The sequence below is a fragment of the Callorhinus ursinus genome, unplaced genomic scaffold (assembly GCF_003265705.2).
Source record: "Callorhinus ursinus isolate GAN/ISIS: 27379988/994484 unplaced genomic scaffold, GSC_fseal_2.0 scaffold8, whole genome shotgun sequence".
NCBI lineage: Eukaryota > Metazoa > Chordata > Mammalia > Carnivora > Otariidae > Callorhinus > Callorhinus ursinus.
Genome location: NW_027397070.1, coordinates 38854412 through 38873650, shown reverse-complemented (window position 1 = coordinate 38873650; position 19239 = coordinate 38854412). Strand labels below are relative to the sequence as shown.

At 36.6% G+C, this 19239-nt stretch overlaps 1 protein-coding gene across 19 annotated transcripts in view; it reads right to left on the bottom strand.

Moving 5' to 3' along the window:
* FUT8 (fucosyltransferase 8) overlaps positions 1–19239 on the bottom strand; it is a 346719-nt gene that overhangs the window by 15297 nt on the left and 312183 nt on the right. For all 19 annotated transcript variants that reach the window (XM_025869873.2, XM_025869870.2, XM_073895376.1 and 16 more), the window contains 2 exons: positions 4878–5124; positions 518–694 (listed from right to left, as the gene is read on the bottom strand). In XM_025869873.2, the coding sequence (XP_025725658.1) occupies positions 518–694; positions 4878–5124 (424 nt within the window). The remainder of the gene's footprint in view (positions 1–517; positions 695–4877; positions 5125–19239) is intronic.

Below are 19239 nucleotides of genomic sequence, written 5' to 3'. Positions count from 1 at the left end.
ATAATTGCTAGTAAAGATAGTGAAAGCAAAAAGGTAAGCCCCTGGTGTGTTTTATTTCTAGCAGTCGGTTAGTGTTGTGGACTGAATGTGTGTGTCCCCCTAGAATTCCTGTGTTTGAGCTGTGACCCCCAATGTGATGGTATTTGGAGATGGGGCCTTTAGGAGATGATGAGGATTAAATTAGGGTATGAGAATGGGGTGCTCATGACGGAATTAATGCCCTTACAGGAAGAGACAACAGAAAGCTTGCTCTCTCTCTTCCAAACACACAAAGAGGTCATGTGAGTACACAGCAGGATGGCAGCAGCCTACACACCAAGAGAAGAGACTTCAGAATGAAACATACACCTTGCTGGCACCTCAAATATGCTTTGATTATATTAACAGTCACACAAGTACACAGTTGTTTGAATTAAAAAACTGCTAATAATCAGTAGTAATATTATAACAAGAATCACAAGTCATGGGAATTAAGGATTCTTTCAACTGAAAAGAATCCCAGTCTCATCTAACTCACTTTGTTTTTGCCTCCTTTAATAAAGAAGGGTCGTCCGTGGCCAAATATACTCTTCTTTTATCCACTTGCATTCTTCGAGCAAGAAGCTGAAAATGTTCTTCAACGTGTACCATGTATTCCTCAATGGGATGGAAGGCTGCTTCTGTTCCCACTTTGTCTGTACGTCTGACATGGACTCTGGGAGGGCAGAAGGAGAAAGATTCTGCTGATAGGGTATTCAACTTTATACCATTATTCATGGTGGCATCATAGACATTTTAAACGAATTTTTCTTTCATTTTGCCATTAGGAAAAAAATATTAAAAAATTCAAACAAATATATTCTAAATACATTTGCATGTTAACACAATACAAGGAGAATTAAAAAATAAGCTTTTGAAGAATGCCTTCTTGTAAGGTAATTGGCATATCCAAGAATAATGGTAAAATAAATGGAAGATTCCAGAGTTATACTCCATATAGGGAGCAAAATACCAACCAGCCTTCCATAAAAACTGGATATAACTTTTTAAGATTTTTGACAACAAATGATACCAAGATTCACAATTACAGAATATTAAATATATTTTTTGCAACATTTTGATGCCAACTTTTCTTTTTCTTCATGATACCCTGTATAGTTACTGTAACTGCCAGCTTGTAGAATTGAAAGTTGTCTGAGGAAAACACAGACCTGCGTGGATTCTTCCTATAGCACAATCAAGGTAGGCAAACCTTTTAAAAATTCTTACTATTTTAAGTTCATGGAGACATTCTAGCCCTTTTGTTGTATGCATAATGAACTTCCTTTTGCTGTTTTTCACTCTGTCAGACACAAGCAGATATTGATCTCTGCTGTCCTATTTTAAAAAAAGCTCTAAAACTGTAAAATTGGGGACAAAGACTTATATTGTCCTGCACTGAATATGTGCTGACTTCCACAGTACTCTCCTCCCATCTTAGTGCTTTCAAAGTAATTGTAATGAAAATAATAATGGTCAGAGTTTATTTTCATAAACTAAAACTCTCCTTAAATTTGCCCTTCCTACATCCCCCCTACCAAATTACTAAAACACTATTCATGTATGGGAAAAAGAAAAAGGTAGATTTGTTTCCCCTTAGGTCACAGTATATGGGCAGGCCTTAGGTCAAGCCGAAGGCCAGCGTTTCATTATGAATCTGGAGAGGGTCTATTTTCACTGTAGTTAATCTGATATCTCTGCAGGTATTCTTTCCTTTGCATTCCAGACTATAGTTCAGATGTGAATACCATCATATGAACACCTATTCTATCATCTTTTTCTTCCCACATCCTTCTTAATCACTGCTTCTCTCATGAAATTGGAATTGTTCACTGTGCTCCACAGAGATGAAGTGGGACAGAAAGAACAATTCCACTGAATTTCAATGAAAAGCTTCATGAGAAGAAGCATTATTTGTTACTCATAATTTCATCATGTACTTTCTTTAGCTCTAGCATTTAAAATAGGGGTCAGGGGTCCCTGGGTGGCTCAGGTCATGATCCCAGGGTCCTTGTCGAGTCTGCTTTTCCTTCTCCCTCTGCCCTTCCCTCCCCACTCCTGCACTCTCTCTCAAATAAATAAATAGTATCTTTAAAAATAAACAAAATGGGGATCAGTAACTTCTATACATATGAAGACTAAGACACAAGGGAAGATGTGGGGTGGGACATATGAAAATGAAAATGAAAATAAAAACAAATAAGAGCTGTAACAAAAGAGGAAGAATCAAAGGAAGAGGAGCAGCTGGGGTAGTGGCAGAGTACTACTCATCAATTTTCTCAATTCCCCAAGTACTCCTGAAATTAGGCCTGAATCAAGAATTTGAGAGAGGAGCATTATGGTTTTTAGAGAAGAATCAGGATGTTAGGCCTGTGAAAGGTATTAGAAGTCAATTTAAGTCTTTCATCAGATAGTTAAAGAAACTGATGTTTCTGAAGACATTATCAGTGAAAAATATGAAGACATACAAAGACAACATAAGGCAAAGGGAAGCTGGTTTCTCTCACATACATTTCAACCTAGTTGTCACCAAAGTAAAAGTTGTATACTTGCCTTTCACTACAGCTGCCCCTTCAACAACGTAGGTGTGAGTGGTGTGGGTCCACTTGTACACAGACTTTTTATAGTACGGTACTGTAAATTATTTTCTCTTCTTTATGATTTTCTAATAACACCTTCTTTTCTCTAGCTTACTTTATTGTAAGAATACAGTATAGAATACATATAGCATAAAAAATAAGTGTTAATCGACTATTTATGTAATTGGTAAGGCTTCCAGCCAACAGCAGGCTACTTATTAGTAGTTAAGTTTTGGAGGAGTCAAAAGTTATACATGGATTTTCAACTGCATGGAGGGTGAGCAGTCCTAACCCTGCATTGTTCAATGGTCATCTGTATTAGATATCAAGCTCTTTTGGGGCAGGGAATCTGATTTTATTTATTTCCAACAGCACCAAATACAATGAATAAATGAATGAATGTTGGGTGGACACACAAATCTAATTGTTTAGTAATATGTGAATAGAAACCTTAGATGCCATCTAACTTAGTTTTTTCAGTTTTAAACAAGGAAAGAGTGGCAATCAATGAAGACCCAGAATTATCAAGTACATTGCCCAAACTCACATAATTTGTTAGTGGTAGAAGCTAGATGGTACCCCCAGATTCTTGAATTCTAGTGTCCTTCTCTTTCATTACGGCACACTACCTCAATGTACAAATAATTATCTGTGGTACTTCAATTTTCTATATTTGGCCAACTCTTAATATGATGGATGGTCCATGGACAATTAGGGTAGCTTTCTGGTCTGCAGGGAAGCTTCCAAGCAAAGTTAAAATGGGTCTAATTCTTGGTTTTGCCTTTATTAACTCTGGAACTTTGGGCAGAAATTTTCTTTCCTTTAGTTTCCTTACCTGTAAAACGGTTACCTCTGCCCACTTCACAGAACTGTGTTATAGGATCAATGAGATAATGTAGTTGAAGGCATTTTGGTAATTTAATTACTATACTGTTATCTTTCAAGATCCTGTTCAAACACTGAATCTATGAAGACTTTCCTGAGCCAGATGGAAGTACATTTTTTCTTCCCTGACCTCTCATAAATACCTCTTAGGGTATTTATCACATTCTACCCATGTAATGTTAGCTGGGCATGTGTCTTTTCCAATAGACTATAATAAGCTAGAAGAAGCCATTAAAAAAAAAATCTCTGTCCCTCACAGTAGCAGGTATTCAATAAATGTTCTGCAAATAAGTGAATAAATCAACACATGTATTAATATTACTCAATAGCTGACTTCATCACAAACAGTATAAGCTACAGAATGCCACAGCCTAGCTTACAAGTTTATTTTCAGGAATTATTTTAGCATCAGTCTCTCTGAAAGGTAGTAATATTTTACAGTACTTTTTTTTCCCACTGAACTAAAATCTTTTTATCCTCCTTATCATATCATCACTTTTAGGGCAGGTTATTACCTTCCCTATTTTACAGATGGAAAAATCAAAGCCCAATACCATTAATAAGTTACTTGGTCCAGAATTAGGAAAAAGCCAGGGATACTGGCCAGGTCACTTAAGTCTCAGTCCAGTATTCTTTCCATTAAGCAAAGAAAATTTTCCCAAGCTATGAAATCTGGCACCGGGACTCAGGAAAATTCTTCTTCCCATAACTTTTTTATGTATGTTTACAGGAGCATATACTTATGAGCAAAGATGCTCCTTTGGATTCTCCTTGGTCACAGGATTTCCTGATATATCTCCCTGAACATAAACATGAGACTGATTGCATATGTACATGATAATTCCCAAGTGGGCCAAGAGATAATTTTAAATAATAATTTTAACATTATCTTACACTATAAATGTCCTCTTATATTCTCAAAAACAGCTTCCAGGACAGAAAAGAGAACAGAACATCAAAAAATGCAAAATAATCACCAGTGGTAATTAATGAAGCCTAAAAAAAGTACAAAAGAAAAGCTATAAATGTGACAGCTTCATCTCATGGCCTTGTTAGGATAAGACAGGAGTCATGTATGACATCCAAAATACTCTCAATAAAATAAAATTTTGCTAGCTTCCCCAGGAGACAGGGTTTAATTTCAGAAATATGGGTTTAATATATTTGTTGAATGAGTAGACAAGCGAGTGAAGGTAACAAAGTATGATGACTCAGCTGTTCTAATTGAACAAAGGAAAAATGATCTCCCTGTGACCTAAGGTAAACTCTGGAACATCTGTTTTTGGGTGGGGCTCTGAAAATTAAACTATGTATCATAAAGTTTACAATATATTGTAAACTATACGTATCTCTGCTACTACATATCATTTTATGAGGACTATATCAGATTCTTACCCAATAACTGGATGTTTGAAGCCAAGCTTCTTGGTAGCCTCTTCTATTTCCTTTTCCAGCCAAGGTTGTGGGCGGATCAAGTATTTGACAAACTGGGACACCCACCACACTGCAGGGTCGCCGTGGACTCGTACGAGCCGATCTGCGAGGTCTTCAGGTACCGCCAAGGGTAAATACGGTGGACGGGGGTGCAGACTGTCCACAATGGGGAGCTCAACCACCTGAACAGTTTTGTCCTTCACTTCACCTGCGAGGATATCAAAACGTACCATCACCACACTGCTTTCCTCATACAGTTACCATTAAGAAGACCTCACTCCGGATGCTTTCACCCTCAGAGCAAGGCTGAAGCAGTATTATAATTCTCACTTTATAGAGGCAGTTAAGTCACTTGCCCAAGGTACTGGCACGGAAGTGACAGAGCTGAATTTCACATTTAGGTTGGTCTGCCTCTCAAGTCCGTGGAGTTTTCTCTTTTTATCCTGTCATAACATAGCTGCCGTATCAACACCTCATGCCCCAGACAAGGATGTGTCCGGCACTCAAAGCATCTAGTCAGAGAATAACCGTATTGCTAGTGAACACAGCCAGCAAGGCAAAGTTCTGTTTTTTTAATTGTTGTGAACTAGACAATAAAGTGTTCTCCAAACTTCCAGACTGTCATAGCAAATGGCTAAAAGAGCACAGTGATTCTAGAGATACCTAAAGATTATAATTATAAACCACACATTTATATCTTTTAGAAAAAAAAACAGATAATTCTAAAGTTTTCTTTTTTCTTGGCCAAATTGTCTATTTTATTTTAATTATGATAATAATATAATCTATGTTGATCATTTACCTGGATATTAATTTAAAGTTAGAACAGAGATTAGATACTAATTTTTGTAGATGATGATTAGTTTCAGAATCCAACTTCTATATCATTGTTACTGCTGTTCTATCAGTTTTATAAGGCAATGAGATGAACATCCCAAAATGGGATAAGCCAGGGACTTTAGAATTTACGTATTGAAGTCCACATAGTAATAACGAGAAGACATAAAGACATCAGGCACAGAAATTTCACAAATATAAAATGTACTGATTTAAATTTCAATAACAGAAAATATTAACCCGAACATACAAAATGACTCCACTTAAGATGTTGTCATTGTGCATAATGAATTAGAATCACAGTTTATCACTGGACCATTAAAAAAAGAATGCATTTGTAGAGAATAAACCTAGAATACATTTAAAATGTATTTACCAGAATGGAACACAGTCCTCAAGTTGTTTTTTTTTTTGCATATATGCAAAATGTTTTAAGGTAAATTACATGACCTGGGAAAGTAATCACTCAAACCAACTGCATGATTATTAGAAAGTCAGTTGGCCTAACTAAAAATTAAAAATGTCTGGTTAATATTCTCTCTCTCTGATATGTAAGACTCATTTCAGTATTCTTAGAACGAAGCCCTTGAAACATGACATTTGTTGCACGAATAAATGGCAATAAAAAAATTTACCAGTATTGCAGTTCACCTAGGGTGCCAGTTAAGAAAGAGGTGGGCACCAAAAAAAAAAAAAAATAAGGAAGAAAGAAAGAAAGAAAGGAGTGGGCACCTCTATCAGATGAGAAACTGTAATTAAGAGTGTATGGGGAAAGAGTGAGCTACATTTTATTTATTTTTTATTTTTTATTTTTTTTAAAGATTTTATTTATTTATTTGACAGAGAAAGAGAGATAGTGAGAGAGGGAACACAAGCAGGGGGAGTGGGAGAGGGAGAAGCAAGCTTTCCATTGAGCAGGGAGCCTGATGTGGGGCTCGATCCCAGGACCCTGGGACCATGACCTGAGCCGAAGGCAGACGCTTAACGACTGAGCCACCCAGGCGCCCCAAGAGTGAGCTACATTTTAAATTAAGCTCTAATAATCTCCCTAAGGCAAGGGAAACTGGGGTGCTTTCTCTGATATGGACATGATAAGAGATGTAGTACATGAATGAGAGAGAAAAAAAGGAAGGGAAAACAGTTTTTTTTATGAAAAAGAGAGAAAGAAAGGAAAAATCTACCCTCTCCTATATGACCATAAACAAAAGCAAAATTAATAGGGCTACCTTCCTTTTGTGATTTCTTCCTAACAAGGTTATTCTAAATGCTCTGTGTAACTAGCTCTGTCTTTCACTTATATAGAAGTATTACCCTTTCTGATTGCTCCAAGGCCTCAGCTTTCTTACAGCTAGTCCTGTTGACAGCTTTCAGATATAAATGAAAACTATGCCTATACCTTCAAGATGGAGAATTCAGTTTATTTTTGTTGATTCGTTGTTCATTCATTCATTCATTCATTCAGTTCAGATATTTATTGAACACTGCTATATTCCAAACACTGTATGAGGCAGAGTATACAACAATAACATGGTGCTTGCCTTCCAAGATTTCTAGTTCAAAAACCTCTCCCAGAACTGACTGCTTTCAGTGAAAGAAAAATAAACAAAATAAAACAAAACATCATCACCAAAAAACATGCTATCAAAAAGATATCAATACTCAACTGCCTAGTAAAATATTATGAATTTATCATTTTCATTTATATAAAAATAAAAGTTTAGCTTCCTCAATAATGATATATTTCAAAATAAATGAAAATAACATATTACATATGTTATATAAGAAGGTTCCTTTTTTAACTTGGTTTACCACCTAACATTTTTTATTCCACTGGTCTACATATTCAAAAGAATTTAAATCTGGAATAGATCCTAGAGATAATTTTGTTCAGTGTTTTCTAAACTTTAGTCAATTATGTATGAACTTTATAATTTTTACCATATCTATGTACTATCTGTACTGTTTAATGTTTTAAAAATTCATTTTAAAACTTGCATGAATTTATTTTAAAGATGGCAACTAAATAACTTCACTGAAAACAAAACCATATTATTAAATTCTATACAGATACTATTCCCCGTGAACGGTTCTGAGCCCAAGCCAGATTTCTATTTAAAAAGATTATCAGAGACGTTAAAGGGGTATAACTGCTTTTTCCCTTACATCTCCTATGAGTTTGAAACCAAATGAGAGACAGAGAAGAATAAAATGGCAATCAAAGTATCAGCTTGATTACTATAAGGATAAACTACAGAATGTGGTTCTTTGTTTTGGATTTTTGGCCTTATGGGTTTCCTAATAGTTCCCACCCAGCCCTAGGCAGAGTTTGTCAACCATGGCCTATTACACAGGGGAGGAGGAACATGCCTTCTGAGAGGGGGCTGTACCATGAGAGAAGCCAGAAAGGGCTGTGCCTCACACATTTGGTTCCTCCTCCTAAACTCACCAGTTGTATACTACTTTCCTTCCAAGTGGAAGGGAAATGGTAGACAGAAAGAAGCAAAAAAGCACTTCAGTACTTTCCCCTTGAAGGAATGGAATTCACTTCTCTTCTATAGAAACTCTTGAGGACTGTGATTCAACAGTCTTACACAATTCACAGTGCTCACCTTAGCACATACCCTCCCCAATGACCATCACCCAGCCACCACATCCCTCCCACCCCCACCACGTATTGAATGGAGCACTAGGTGTTAAAAGCAAACAATGAATCATGGAACACCACATCAAAAACTAATGATGTAATGTATGTTGATTAACATAACACAATAAAATAAAAAAACAAAACAAAACAAAACTCTTGAGGAATAGAGGATTTCCAGTACCTATTCCTACCCATCTCCACCCCCAAACAATTATCCAGTGTTAAAGAACTATTAAAGATATCTTGATATCAAATTGAGAATTTGCCTGGCATAATTAGAAAGACTGAAAAAGAAGTAACTTTCTCAACTATGCGATTCAATGTTTATTTTAATCTTTTATCAGGAAATTGTCTGAAATTGTCTCATATGCCACTTAAATTAATCTCTAGTAATCTGTGGTAGGTTCAGAGTTTGGGAAACACAGATTTACTTAAACTCCCTCATTTCACAGAGGAAATAAACTAGAGAGGTTAAGTAAATTTCTCAAAGGTAATAAGGCTAATAAAGGGCCAGGATTAGACTCTATCTAGTGTTTACTGCATTACTTATATTACATTCTGCTTTCTGGAACCTAGATATTTCAAAGCATTTAAGTACGTCCCCTTTTGATCAATCAGGAGTGTCCTGCCATTCTATTAAGACTTTATTTAGTGTTGGGAAAAAAAAAAAAGTACCCCTGCATCAACCTTCCAGCAAGAGAATGTTCTGTATGTATAAGTCATACAAAAAGATTCTTTGGAAAGAATCAGAGCAAGCTAGCCTAGGTATTACACAATTGACTGCCTAGTTCAACTTGAACTGATATGGTCATTATTATTTCAGACTCATTTTCAAGATTACCTCTTCCTGTTGCTAATTGTTTTGTAAGGTCATTCTCTTTGCCAAAGGCAGGGAAGACTCAGTAGGCTTGTTAGTACACTTACAGCCCTCTGCCAGTAGCATAGTTAGCTCTTTGACAGGGAGGATCTCCAGAGCTGCAGGCAAGTATCTCTAGAGAAGCCCTCTTCCCTGCTGCTCAATTCACAGCAACCCCATTTTTTAAAGCATTACTCTGTTATCATTCCATGTGCCATAAGACAGAGACACTAGCCCTGGAATTAGTCAATTAGAATTATTAATCATTAGTAGATTCAACAGAAAGGCCTTAACATCTACCATGAATGAACAGGTTCTGCTATAATGAAAAATGTTTCAAGGGTGGAAAGATTTGGGGTCCTAGTCCATGAGATTTCTTTGCATTTACTGTCTTTCTTCAGTTGCTACTCAGTGACTGTATCACTCTGACTTGTGAGAGAAACAGAACTTAAGAGGAGAAAATCTCCTGAAGACAGAATTCATATATCCAGAATGGTCCAAATAAAGAGGTTTGGAATAGGGTTGCCAGTTGGGAAAAATCTCCAATAAAACATCACTATCTGCAACTTAAATTTCACTTGGGAGGAGGAGGGGATTACAGGCAACACTTTGGTAATTCTGAACCAAAAAAGCTATCTGCTTTCCGGTCTCAAGACTCCTAAGGAGATTTCCTTCAATATCCACATTATGTCCAGACTCCCCTCAAATAGGTACAGATGTGTATAATGAGGTTTTAATTCCCTTTCTAAGGGTTTCCTTGAATGGTTACAGCTGGTAAATGCCATCATACCCAAGAGCCTTTCCAAAGACTGTGCCCACTGCTGAGACTCACGGCCCTACATGAGGCTGGACCAAGGGAGAGACATCAAACAAATAAGGTAAAGCAAACGCCTATTCACACAGCATCTTGACTACAGTGCAGAGCAATTACAAGTATGGGCTTTGGAATGACAAAAACTCATGTTCAAATACTCTATCACGTAACAGCTGTGTGACTTTGGGTAAGTTGTATTTAACTTCACCCCAGTTTCTTCATCTGGAAAATGGCATTGATAACAGCACTTTTTTCATCTGTAAAATGGGATTAATTATAGTGTCTTATTCATCGAGTTATTTTAAGGATGAGATATTACATGGAGAAAACTGAGCACAATGCCTGACACATAGTAATTCTCAAAAAAATATTAGTTCTTTACCCTGGGATCAATTCTGCTGAACAATTCTTAAGAAGCTAGCTAGAGTTTGGTCAAGGAAGAGATTATGTGCTAAAACATCATATTTTTTGGAAAAATAATCAAAGTTCCCAATTTCAGTGAGCCAAAGATATACTCCCAAAGGAGTATAGAAGATACACACCCAAAGTAAATCTTATTCATACTGTTTACCATAGGCAATAGAATAATAGGCAGCTTTTAGGGGTGCCTGGGTGGCTCAGTCGTTAAGCGTCTGCCTTTGGCTCAGGTCATGATCCCAGGGTCCTGGGATAGAGCCCCGCATCAGGCTCCCTGCTCAGCGGGAAGCCTGCTTCTCTCTCTCCCACTCCCCCCTGCTTGTGATCCCTCTCTCGCTGTGTCTCTCTCTGTCAAATAAATAAATAAAATCTTTAAAAAAAAAGAATAATAGGCAGCTTTTATCTTTTCAAAATAATAAACAAATGTTCACACTGAAGGGTAGTGACTCTGGCTATCTGAAAGCTCTGACATCCTATCATCACTAAATTGACTTGACCAAAATTCTGTTCTACACTGAAAGCATAGAATGACAGTAAGTTGTCTAAACTAGTAATATGTATTACAGCAAAGAATTTGTATGCTTAAATTAGATATACAAAGACTTGCTGGACTTCTGGGATTTACATGCTTTAACACTGTGTGGCCCAAATATGACTGCTTAAATTCTTACTAAACTCTCTGAGACTTGTTATGGGAGGTACGAGTAAAAGGAGATCAAGACTGAAAGCTAACTAGCTGTGGTGAGACCTCTAGAGGCACTGGGGGAACCTTCTTGATTTTTACTTGGACACAGTAAGATGGGACATAAAAAAAAGTCACATAAATGTATGAGGTCTATTCTTCAGGATTTTTAACAATGATGACATTAATATTTATATCTTCATTTAATGACTGAGCTCTGTTCTCATTTAAAATATGGAGGAAAGATATACTATTAAAAGTGAACAGCTGGGCTACTTTCCTTTTGTTTTTCAACCACTGCGGCTGATAGAGATTTCTTCTTGAACTTGAATGAGCAACTGTCGCCTGCCATATGAATTCTATCACTGCTCTACTTAAGCAACAACTCAAAAGACTGTTATTACTGCCAGTTTGAAGCCTTCAACCAATTGAGTAAAAGTTCTAAATTCAATCATATGAAACAAAGTCCAGTGTTAGCAACATTCTTAAGAATTAGCATATCACACTATGGGAATGATTGTGCAGCATTCTTATGAGGTATTTTCTGCTTTTACTAGTACAGAAATGCCTTGCAAAAGCAACCAGACTCATGGTTCACCGACCTCAATGTTATTCTGACAGACTGGATACGGGAGTAAAAGAACGGCTAATGGAAAATATGTAATATCTTAGTGAGTTATGTAGTTCAGGATAAGGCAGGCAGGACAGTGTCAAAAGAAAAAAGACCGAAGAGATTTTTTGCTTCATGCCACTGAACAGAAGGCTCCCTGCAGTCATTCTGCATGTTTCTGAAACAAATTTAGTCATTTAACTTTTATATACATATATGTTACTTTGCCAAGATTCCAGACAGTCCATAGACAGCTTGCTCATGAATGGGACAGTGTCAACAGTTTCTCTGATGATTCACATTGCATAGGCCCTATAACTCCATGTAGAGATTTGGAAGAGTGTTCTGGTTTTTGTTTTTTAATAATTTAGTACTTTTTCCTAACTTAAAAACTCCTTCTAATCCAAGGGATCCCAAAGAATTTTAGGATAGCTTTTCTCATGGGGAAAAAACAAAAAAATAGAGGAATGAAAAGCAGCAGAAAGAAAGATAAGGCTTAATTTCATCAAATTATTAAAGAGTCAAAACCCAAACTCTCTTTCCCCCATTCTCACGACAAAAATAAATAAATAAATAAATAAAAATCGCAATTCCACTTTCATATTCCTCTTACTCCTTCACCACAAGTCACTCCCCTTGAAAGAAATAGGCAGGAGGAAGGACCTTCAGGTAATAATAGCCTTTTATCGCCTGAGATTCCTGAGAGAGATGACTGAGTCTACTGGTGGCCACCAGGATCTCACAGGATAGAGCTGTCAGTTGGCATGCTGTGTTCTCTTTTGCTTTGGGGGAATTTTATAGCAGCCTTTGTGATTAGCACTTGGTTGGAGTTAAGAATATAAAGTTTCCTGTTGGACTTACAGTTCCTTGTGATTTTTCTGCTAAATTATCATTCAAATGATAAATCAGGAAGGCCTAATTTGAGTTTTCTGATAATAGGGTATAGGTCAATCCCAATACCCTAAAAACATAAGAATTATAACTGGAAATTCTGGCTACCCCATGAGAGAAGAAAATGAAAATATAGTCATGTTGGAAGAAGAAAATCCTAACAGTTAAGACTTTTGTGAGCTATGAGGAGAGAAGACAACCAAATCGAGTGTAGTATCACCATGCTAAAGCAGTCCACAAATTGCTGACCAAACAAACATCTTGCCTACTAAACTAGGGATTGGGGTAGCAAATCTCCCTTGTTTTTTGTCTTGTTTTGTTTTGTTTCAGGAGTACAGGTCTGTGATTCTCTCCCTCGCTGTGTATGCCAACAAAATCCATAAAGTACCAGCAGCTCCAAAAGTTGCCCTGCCACCATTTCCACCTTTAGCATGCTGCCATCTCAGACTACAGAATCTGTGTTCTCTCCCAGCTGCCTCGGCTTCCAATGCGGAAGAAGAGACAGGGGACGGGGCACAGCGTTGTGTGTCAAGCCGCAGCTCCTGCTGTCACTGCAGCCATTGGTCTGTTCCAAGTCGGCTGACCCTCCCCTTCTCTCCTTTTCTGGGTTGTGTTAGGTCTCTAGAGTGAAGAGAACAAATACTCTACAATCTATAGCCTCTGGTGGCATAGCTCAGATAAATACTGTGAAGACATTACTCAAGGAGTGGCTATATTTTACTCTTTCTGGTTTAATTGGGGGAAGAGCAGGGGACATCCCTACAGGAAGAGAAAGAACTCTGAGGCAAAAGGCATGAAACCTTAACTAACAGAGCATGGAAAGGGGAGGAAGGAGGAAGATAAAAAACAAATAGGGCAAGGAGATGTCTGAGATGGCGAAAAGTAGTCTTTTGCTTGTTAGTGCTTACAAAAGACAATACTTTGTACAGATTTGATATTTCACACTCCGGTTCCTATGACATTTATCATTTATACTTAAATCAGGGACAGCACCACCACAACCCTCTTGAGAACCTGGACTAGAATTTGCCAAGGAATACTTCTGTCACTCCCCTGCCATGGTTAGCTATGGTTTCTCGTCATCTGCAACACATTTTTCAACCTGCAGAGAGTTATCTATCAATAGGCCCCAAAGTCTTACCTCTTAAATCTCCAAATCAGAAGCTACTATTTTACCATAATCATATCTTTATCCCAAATCATAAAGATTTTGGCAGGGATGAGGGTCCAGAGTCTGTTCTTTTCATATACTTTACTCCTCTTCAATGACCCATGCACGCTATAAGCCATTTCTAAAATAGCCCCTGCATCCATCGCCTCCCTGCCTCAGCTCCCTGTCAGCAACTTTAATTAAAGGCTGACATTTATTGAGCACCAACTACATGCCAGGTAATACACTAAATCTTTTCCATACGTTATCCCAATTAATCTACAAAGTCTTTATGAGGTGAGTACTCTCTTATCCCCATTTTACAGATGAATTTAAGTAACTTGTTCAAGGTCACCCACCTAGGAGTCAGAAACAGGAGTCGAACCCAGACATCATTCTGACTCCAGAATTTGAAGTTTTACACCACCTTACTCCATCACCTTAAAGTTTCACAGAAAGCAGAATGACTCTACAAAGACTGTTGAATCACAGATCTGTATCTCTGAAACAAATAATACATTATATGTTAAAAAAAAAAAGAAGAAGAAGAAGAAGATAGCAGGAAGGGAAGAATGAAGGGGGGGAAATCGGAGGGGGAGACGAACCATGAGAGACTATGGACTCTGAGAAACAAACTGACGGTTCTAGAGGGGAGGGGGGTGTGAGGATGGGTTAGCCTGGTGATGGGTATTAAAGAGGGCATGTACTACATGGAGCACTGGGTGTTATATGCAAACAATGAATCATGGAACACTACATCGAAAACTAATGATGAAATGTATGGCAATTAACATAACATTAAAAAAATGACTCTACATGGAATTTTTTAAAAAGGAGGGAGGGGTGGGGCTCCAGGTATGAGTAAGGTAACACCAATGGGTAAAGTCCACATCTCTCTCTACAGCAGGCACTAGATCAAGGAATTTAATATTAAGTAAAGGACACAGGGGCACCTGGGTGGCTCAATCATTAAGTGTCTGCCTTCGGCTCAGGTCATGATCCCAGGATCCCGGGATCAAGACCCGCATCGGGCTCCCTGCTCTGCGGGAAGCCTGCTTCTCCCTCTCCCACTCCGCCTGCTTGTGTTCCCTCTCACGCTGTCTCTCTCTCTCTCTCTGCCAAGTAAATAAATAAAATCTTTTAAAAAAAAAAGTAAAGGACATAAACTTCAAACACTGATCACATATACTTACAAAACAATTAGACTGTGGCTAAACAAAACAACTTAATTCACTGTCATTTTGGGTTCATACTGAGATCCCTGAAGAAACAAAAATAATGGCTAAAGACAGATTATCTCAAATTTAAATAATTTGTATGAAACATTTAGGGTGCTTCTGAGTCAACTTAAAGCTCATGGTTAAGAGTTAATAATACCTTCATAATTTGATTGTAAACAGAATATGAATTAGCCAACCTATGACAGTCTTATTTCCTCATAATTATACAATAGCCCTTCCATGAAAGAGAAACAGCTTACTTCAGAACAAAGAATCTAAAAAGCAAAGTTATCATAAAGAGATTTATTAAACATGTATACCACTCTCATCTACATACTTATTTTCAACTATTAAACATTAAAGCAAAAATATTTTGCAGTCTAAAATATGTCTGTTTTGGGGGCGCCTGGGTGGCTCAGGCGTTAAGCGTCTGCCTTCGGCTCAGGTCATGATCCCAGGGTCCTGGGATCGAGCCCCACATCGGGCTCCCTGCTCTGCGGGAAGCTTGCTTCTCCCTCTCCCACTCCACCTGCTTGTGTTCCCTCTCTCACTGTGTCGCTCTCTGTCAAATAAATAAATAAAATCTTTAAAAAAAATGTTTGTTTTTAAAAAATATTTCCACCTTTAATTTCTTAAATGGTATATTAGTAGATAAGTAAAAATGAACGAATTTCAATTTGCTCCTGAAGACCTTATAAATTGAAGTATCTACTTCTGATATTATCATCCAAAATTCAGGATATAATAACAGATGCTATCCAAAATGAATCACAAATACAAATATTTTATATTTTCAGAAACAAATTTCAGCCTTGATTATTATAATAATGAACTTTATTCATGTCAGTGGAATTTCTAAAAGATTAAATAAGATCAGAGAAAGGACTTTAAGAGGTGATACAGAGTAATTTTTAAGTCAATTCAATAGATCATTTAGTTGAACATAAATGAAAGCGGACAATCATAACTGTGTTTATATACTAATAAATTCATTCAGTTAAACTACTACATCTCAAGAACAAAGAGAAATAATATTTAGAGGGATGGAGATCTTCCAAATGACAACAGGATGATTCTTGTCTATCCTAAAAGAGAAGAAGTGAGAGTTATATGTTCCAAGCATATAAAATTATGGGAGATTTAAACAAGGTGTTCAAGAATGTGTTCACCAAATCTTAGAATTAGGGATCTTTCACTGGTGTTTGAAAGAAGCAGTTTAAGAATAAATAAAGTCTAATTTTACACAGAAGGTAGAATTCTTACAGAACTCACTATCCCAAGAGAAGATAACTTAAGCCAGAAATTATATTTGAGGTAAAATATGAATGTTCATACCATGACACCATGGATGACAACTATATTTCCTATAAAATGTCATTGAGAACTACTGTAAATCAGAGTACTTAACTGGATTAATCAGTGTTATGACCCCAAATGCCCTTCTTAGGCTTCAATGCACAGGAAATTATATATATCAGATAATAAGACTATGTTATATTTTGGCTCTAAAGGATGCTTTTTCTTTGTGTACCAAGAAACCATTATTTCTTTTCCTTGCAGTATGGAGATAAGAGGTAAAACATAAAAACATAAAAGGATAAGAGGAAGAATAGAATATTACTTCTGCCTGATGATACGGCTTGCTTGGTCAGAGTAGAATATAAAATTCATAATATAAAGGATATTGGAGTTCTGAAGCTAGTACTACATAGTTGTTTTGTTAGAACAAATTGTGTACATGACTATTTCCTCTCACCAATATCAAGCAACCAAAAAATACTTATTGAGAACTGTTTTAGCCAAGGATCACTGGTTGCAAAGAATAGAAACCTAGTCAAATTAGCTCAAGTAAAAAGGAAATTACCAAAAGAATACAAGGGAATTTGCCAAGAAAAAAAGCAGGAAGTACAACTGTATGTCAGGAGGTGGGAAATTTGCAATTCATACCATGTCTTTGTGGCCACATGGTCTGTTTGGGTCAGCAACACCCTCCTTTTTGCCACCTGATTCCACTCCTGCTCAGGGCCCATCTTGTAGACATCAGCTTCAGTCTACAGAATTTAACAACTTAGTCTTTCACCCTCAGATAAGCTAGAGTCTCTGTCTTGTAATAATACTAACATTTACTGAGACCATGTGTTGGGTACTGTACATAATGCTTATAAACATTATGCATGTCACTTAGATACAGTTGACTGATAATATTGTCCTGTTCAACTATATCTTTACTGATTTTCTGACTGCTGGTTCTGTCACTTTCTGATAGAGTAATGTTGAAGTCTCCAACTATACTCTCTATACTTATCCCTGTAATTCTATTAGTTTTTACCTCATATATTTTTATGCTCTGTTGTTCGGTTCATGCATATTAAGGATAGTTACAGCTTCTTGGCAAATTGACCTTCTATCATAATAAAATGCCTCTCTTTATTGCTAATAATTTTCCTGCTCTGAAATCTGCTTTGTCTGAAATTCATAGAGCTACTCCAGCTCTCTTTTGATTAGTGTTAGCATGATGTATTTTTCTCATCCCTTTACTTTTAATCTACCTGTGTTTTCATATTTAAAGTGGGTTTCTTGTAAATACCATGTAGTTGTCTTGCTTTTTCTCATCCACTCTAACAGTCCCTGTCTACTAATTAGTATATGTTAGACCACTTACATGTAAAGTGAGTACTGATATAGTTGGATTAAAGTAAACCATATTTGTCACTGTTTTCTATTCATTGGCCTTGTTCTTTCTTTATCTTCCTCTATTCTTCTGCCTTCTCTGGTTTTAATTATCACTGTATATCCCATTTTCTCTTCTGTCTTAGCATAGAAATTACAACTTTTTTTTTAAGTGGTTGCCTGAGAGTTTGTAATGCACATTTACAAATTATACAAGTCTACTTTCAAGTAACACTGTATCACTTCATGGGAACTGCAAGCACCTTATAAAAGAATAACCCCAAGTCCTCCCTCCCATCCTTTATAGCACTGTTGTCATTTATTTCACTTATCCATAAGATATGATCACCAAATATTTTGTTGCTATTATTACTTTGAACAAACTGTTATCTGTTAGATTAAGAATAAGAAAAAGACAAGATTTTATTTTCCTTTTCTAAGACTCATATATAGTGATTCTAACCTATATCATTTTCATTCTCCCTGAAGCTGGCAACACATTCCCCCAATTTTTGTTTGTCTGAGAAAGTCTATTTCTTCTTTACTTTTGAAGGATAATTTTACTGAATACAGGATGCTAAGTAGATGGTTGTATTTTTTCAAAACTTTTGAAGTATTTCACTCTACGCTCTTCCTGCTTACATGGCTTCTGAAGAGAAGGTTGATGTGATTCTTATCCTACTTGCTCTAGTGGCAAGATCCCTACCCCCATCTACCTGACTTCTTTCAAAAGATTCTGTCTTTGATTTTCTGCAGTTTGATTATAATATTCCTAAATATAGATTTTTTAAAAGTATTTATCCTCCTTGGTGCTGTCTGAACTTTATATATCTGCGGTTTGATGCCTGTCACTAATTTTGGAAAATTCTCAGGCATTATTACTTCAGATATTTCTTCTCTTCCTCTCTTTTTCCTCTGGTATTCTCATTATATGTATATTCACCTTTTGTAACTGTCTTGTTGCAGTTTTTGGATATTATGTTTCATCCTTTTCATTCCTTTTTCTCTTTCCAGTCAGTTTTGTAAGTTTATATTGCCATATCGTCACAGTCACTGATTCTTTCCTTGGTCATGTCCAGTCTACTGATGAGCCCATCAAAGACATTCTTCATTTCTGTTACAATGTTTTTGATTTCTAACATTTACTTTTCATTCTTTCTTAGAGTTTCCATCTCTTTGCTTACATTACTTGTCTTGCATATTTATCCAACAACAGAAGAATGTATATTCTCAAGCTCACAGGGAATATTCACCAAAATAGACCATATTCTGGGCCAAAAAAACATACCTTAACAAATTTAAAAGAACAGACATCATACAAAGTACGTTCTTTGACCACGAAGGAATTAAATGAAAAAATATTAACACAAAAATAGCTAGAAAATCCCAAAATATTTGGAGATTAAACAACACTTAAAAATAACACAAGAATTAAAGAAATCTTGAGAAATTGAAAAACTTTTGAATTAAATGAGAATAAAAAAACATTAAAATTTGTGGGATACAGCAAGAGTAGTAGTTAGAGGGAACAG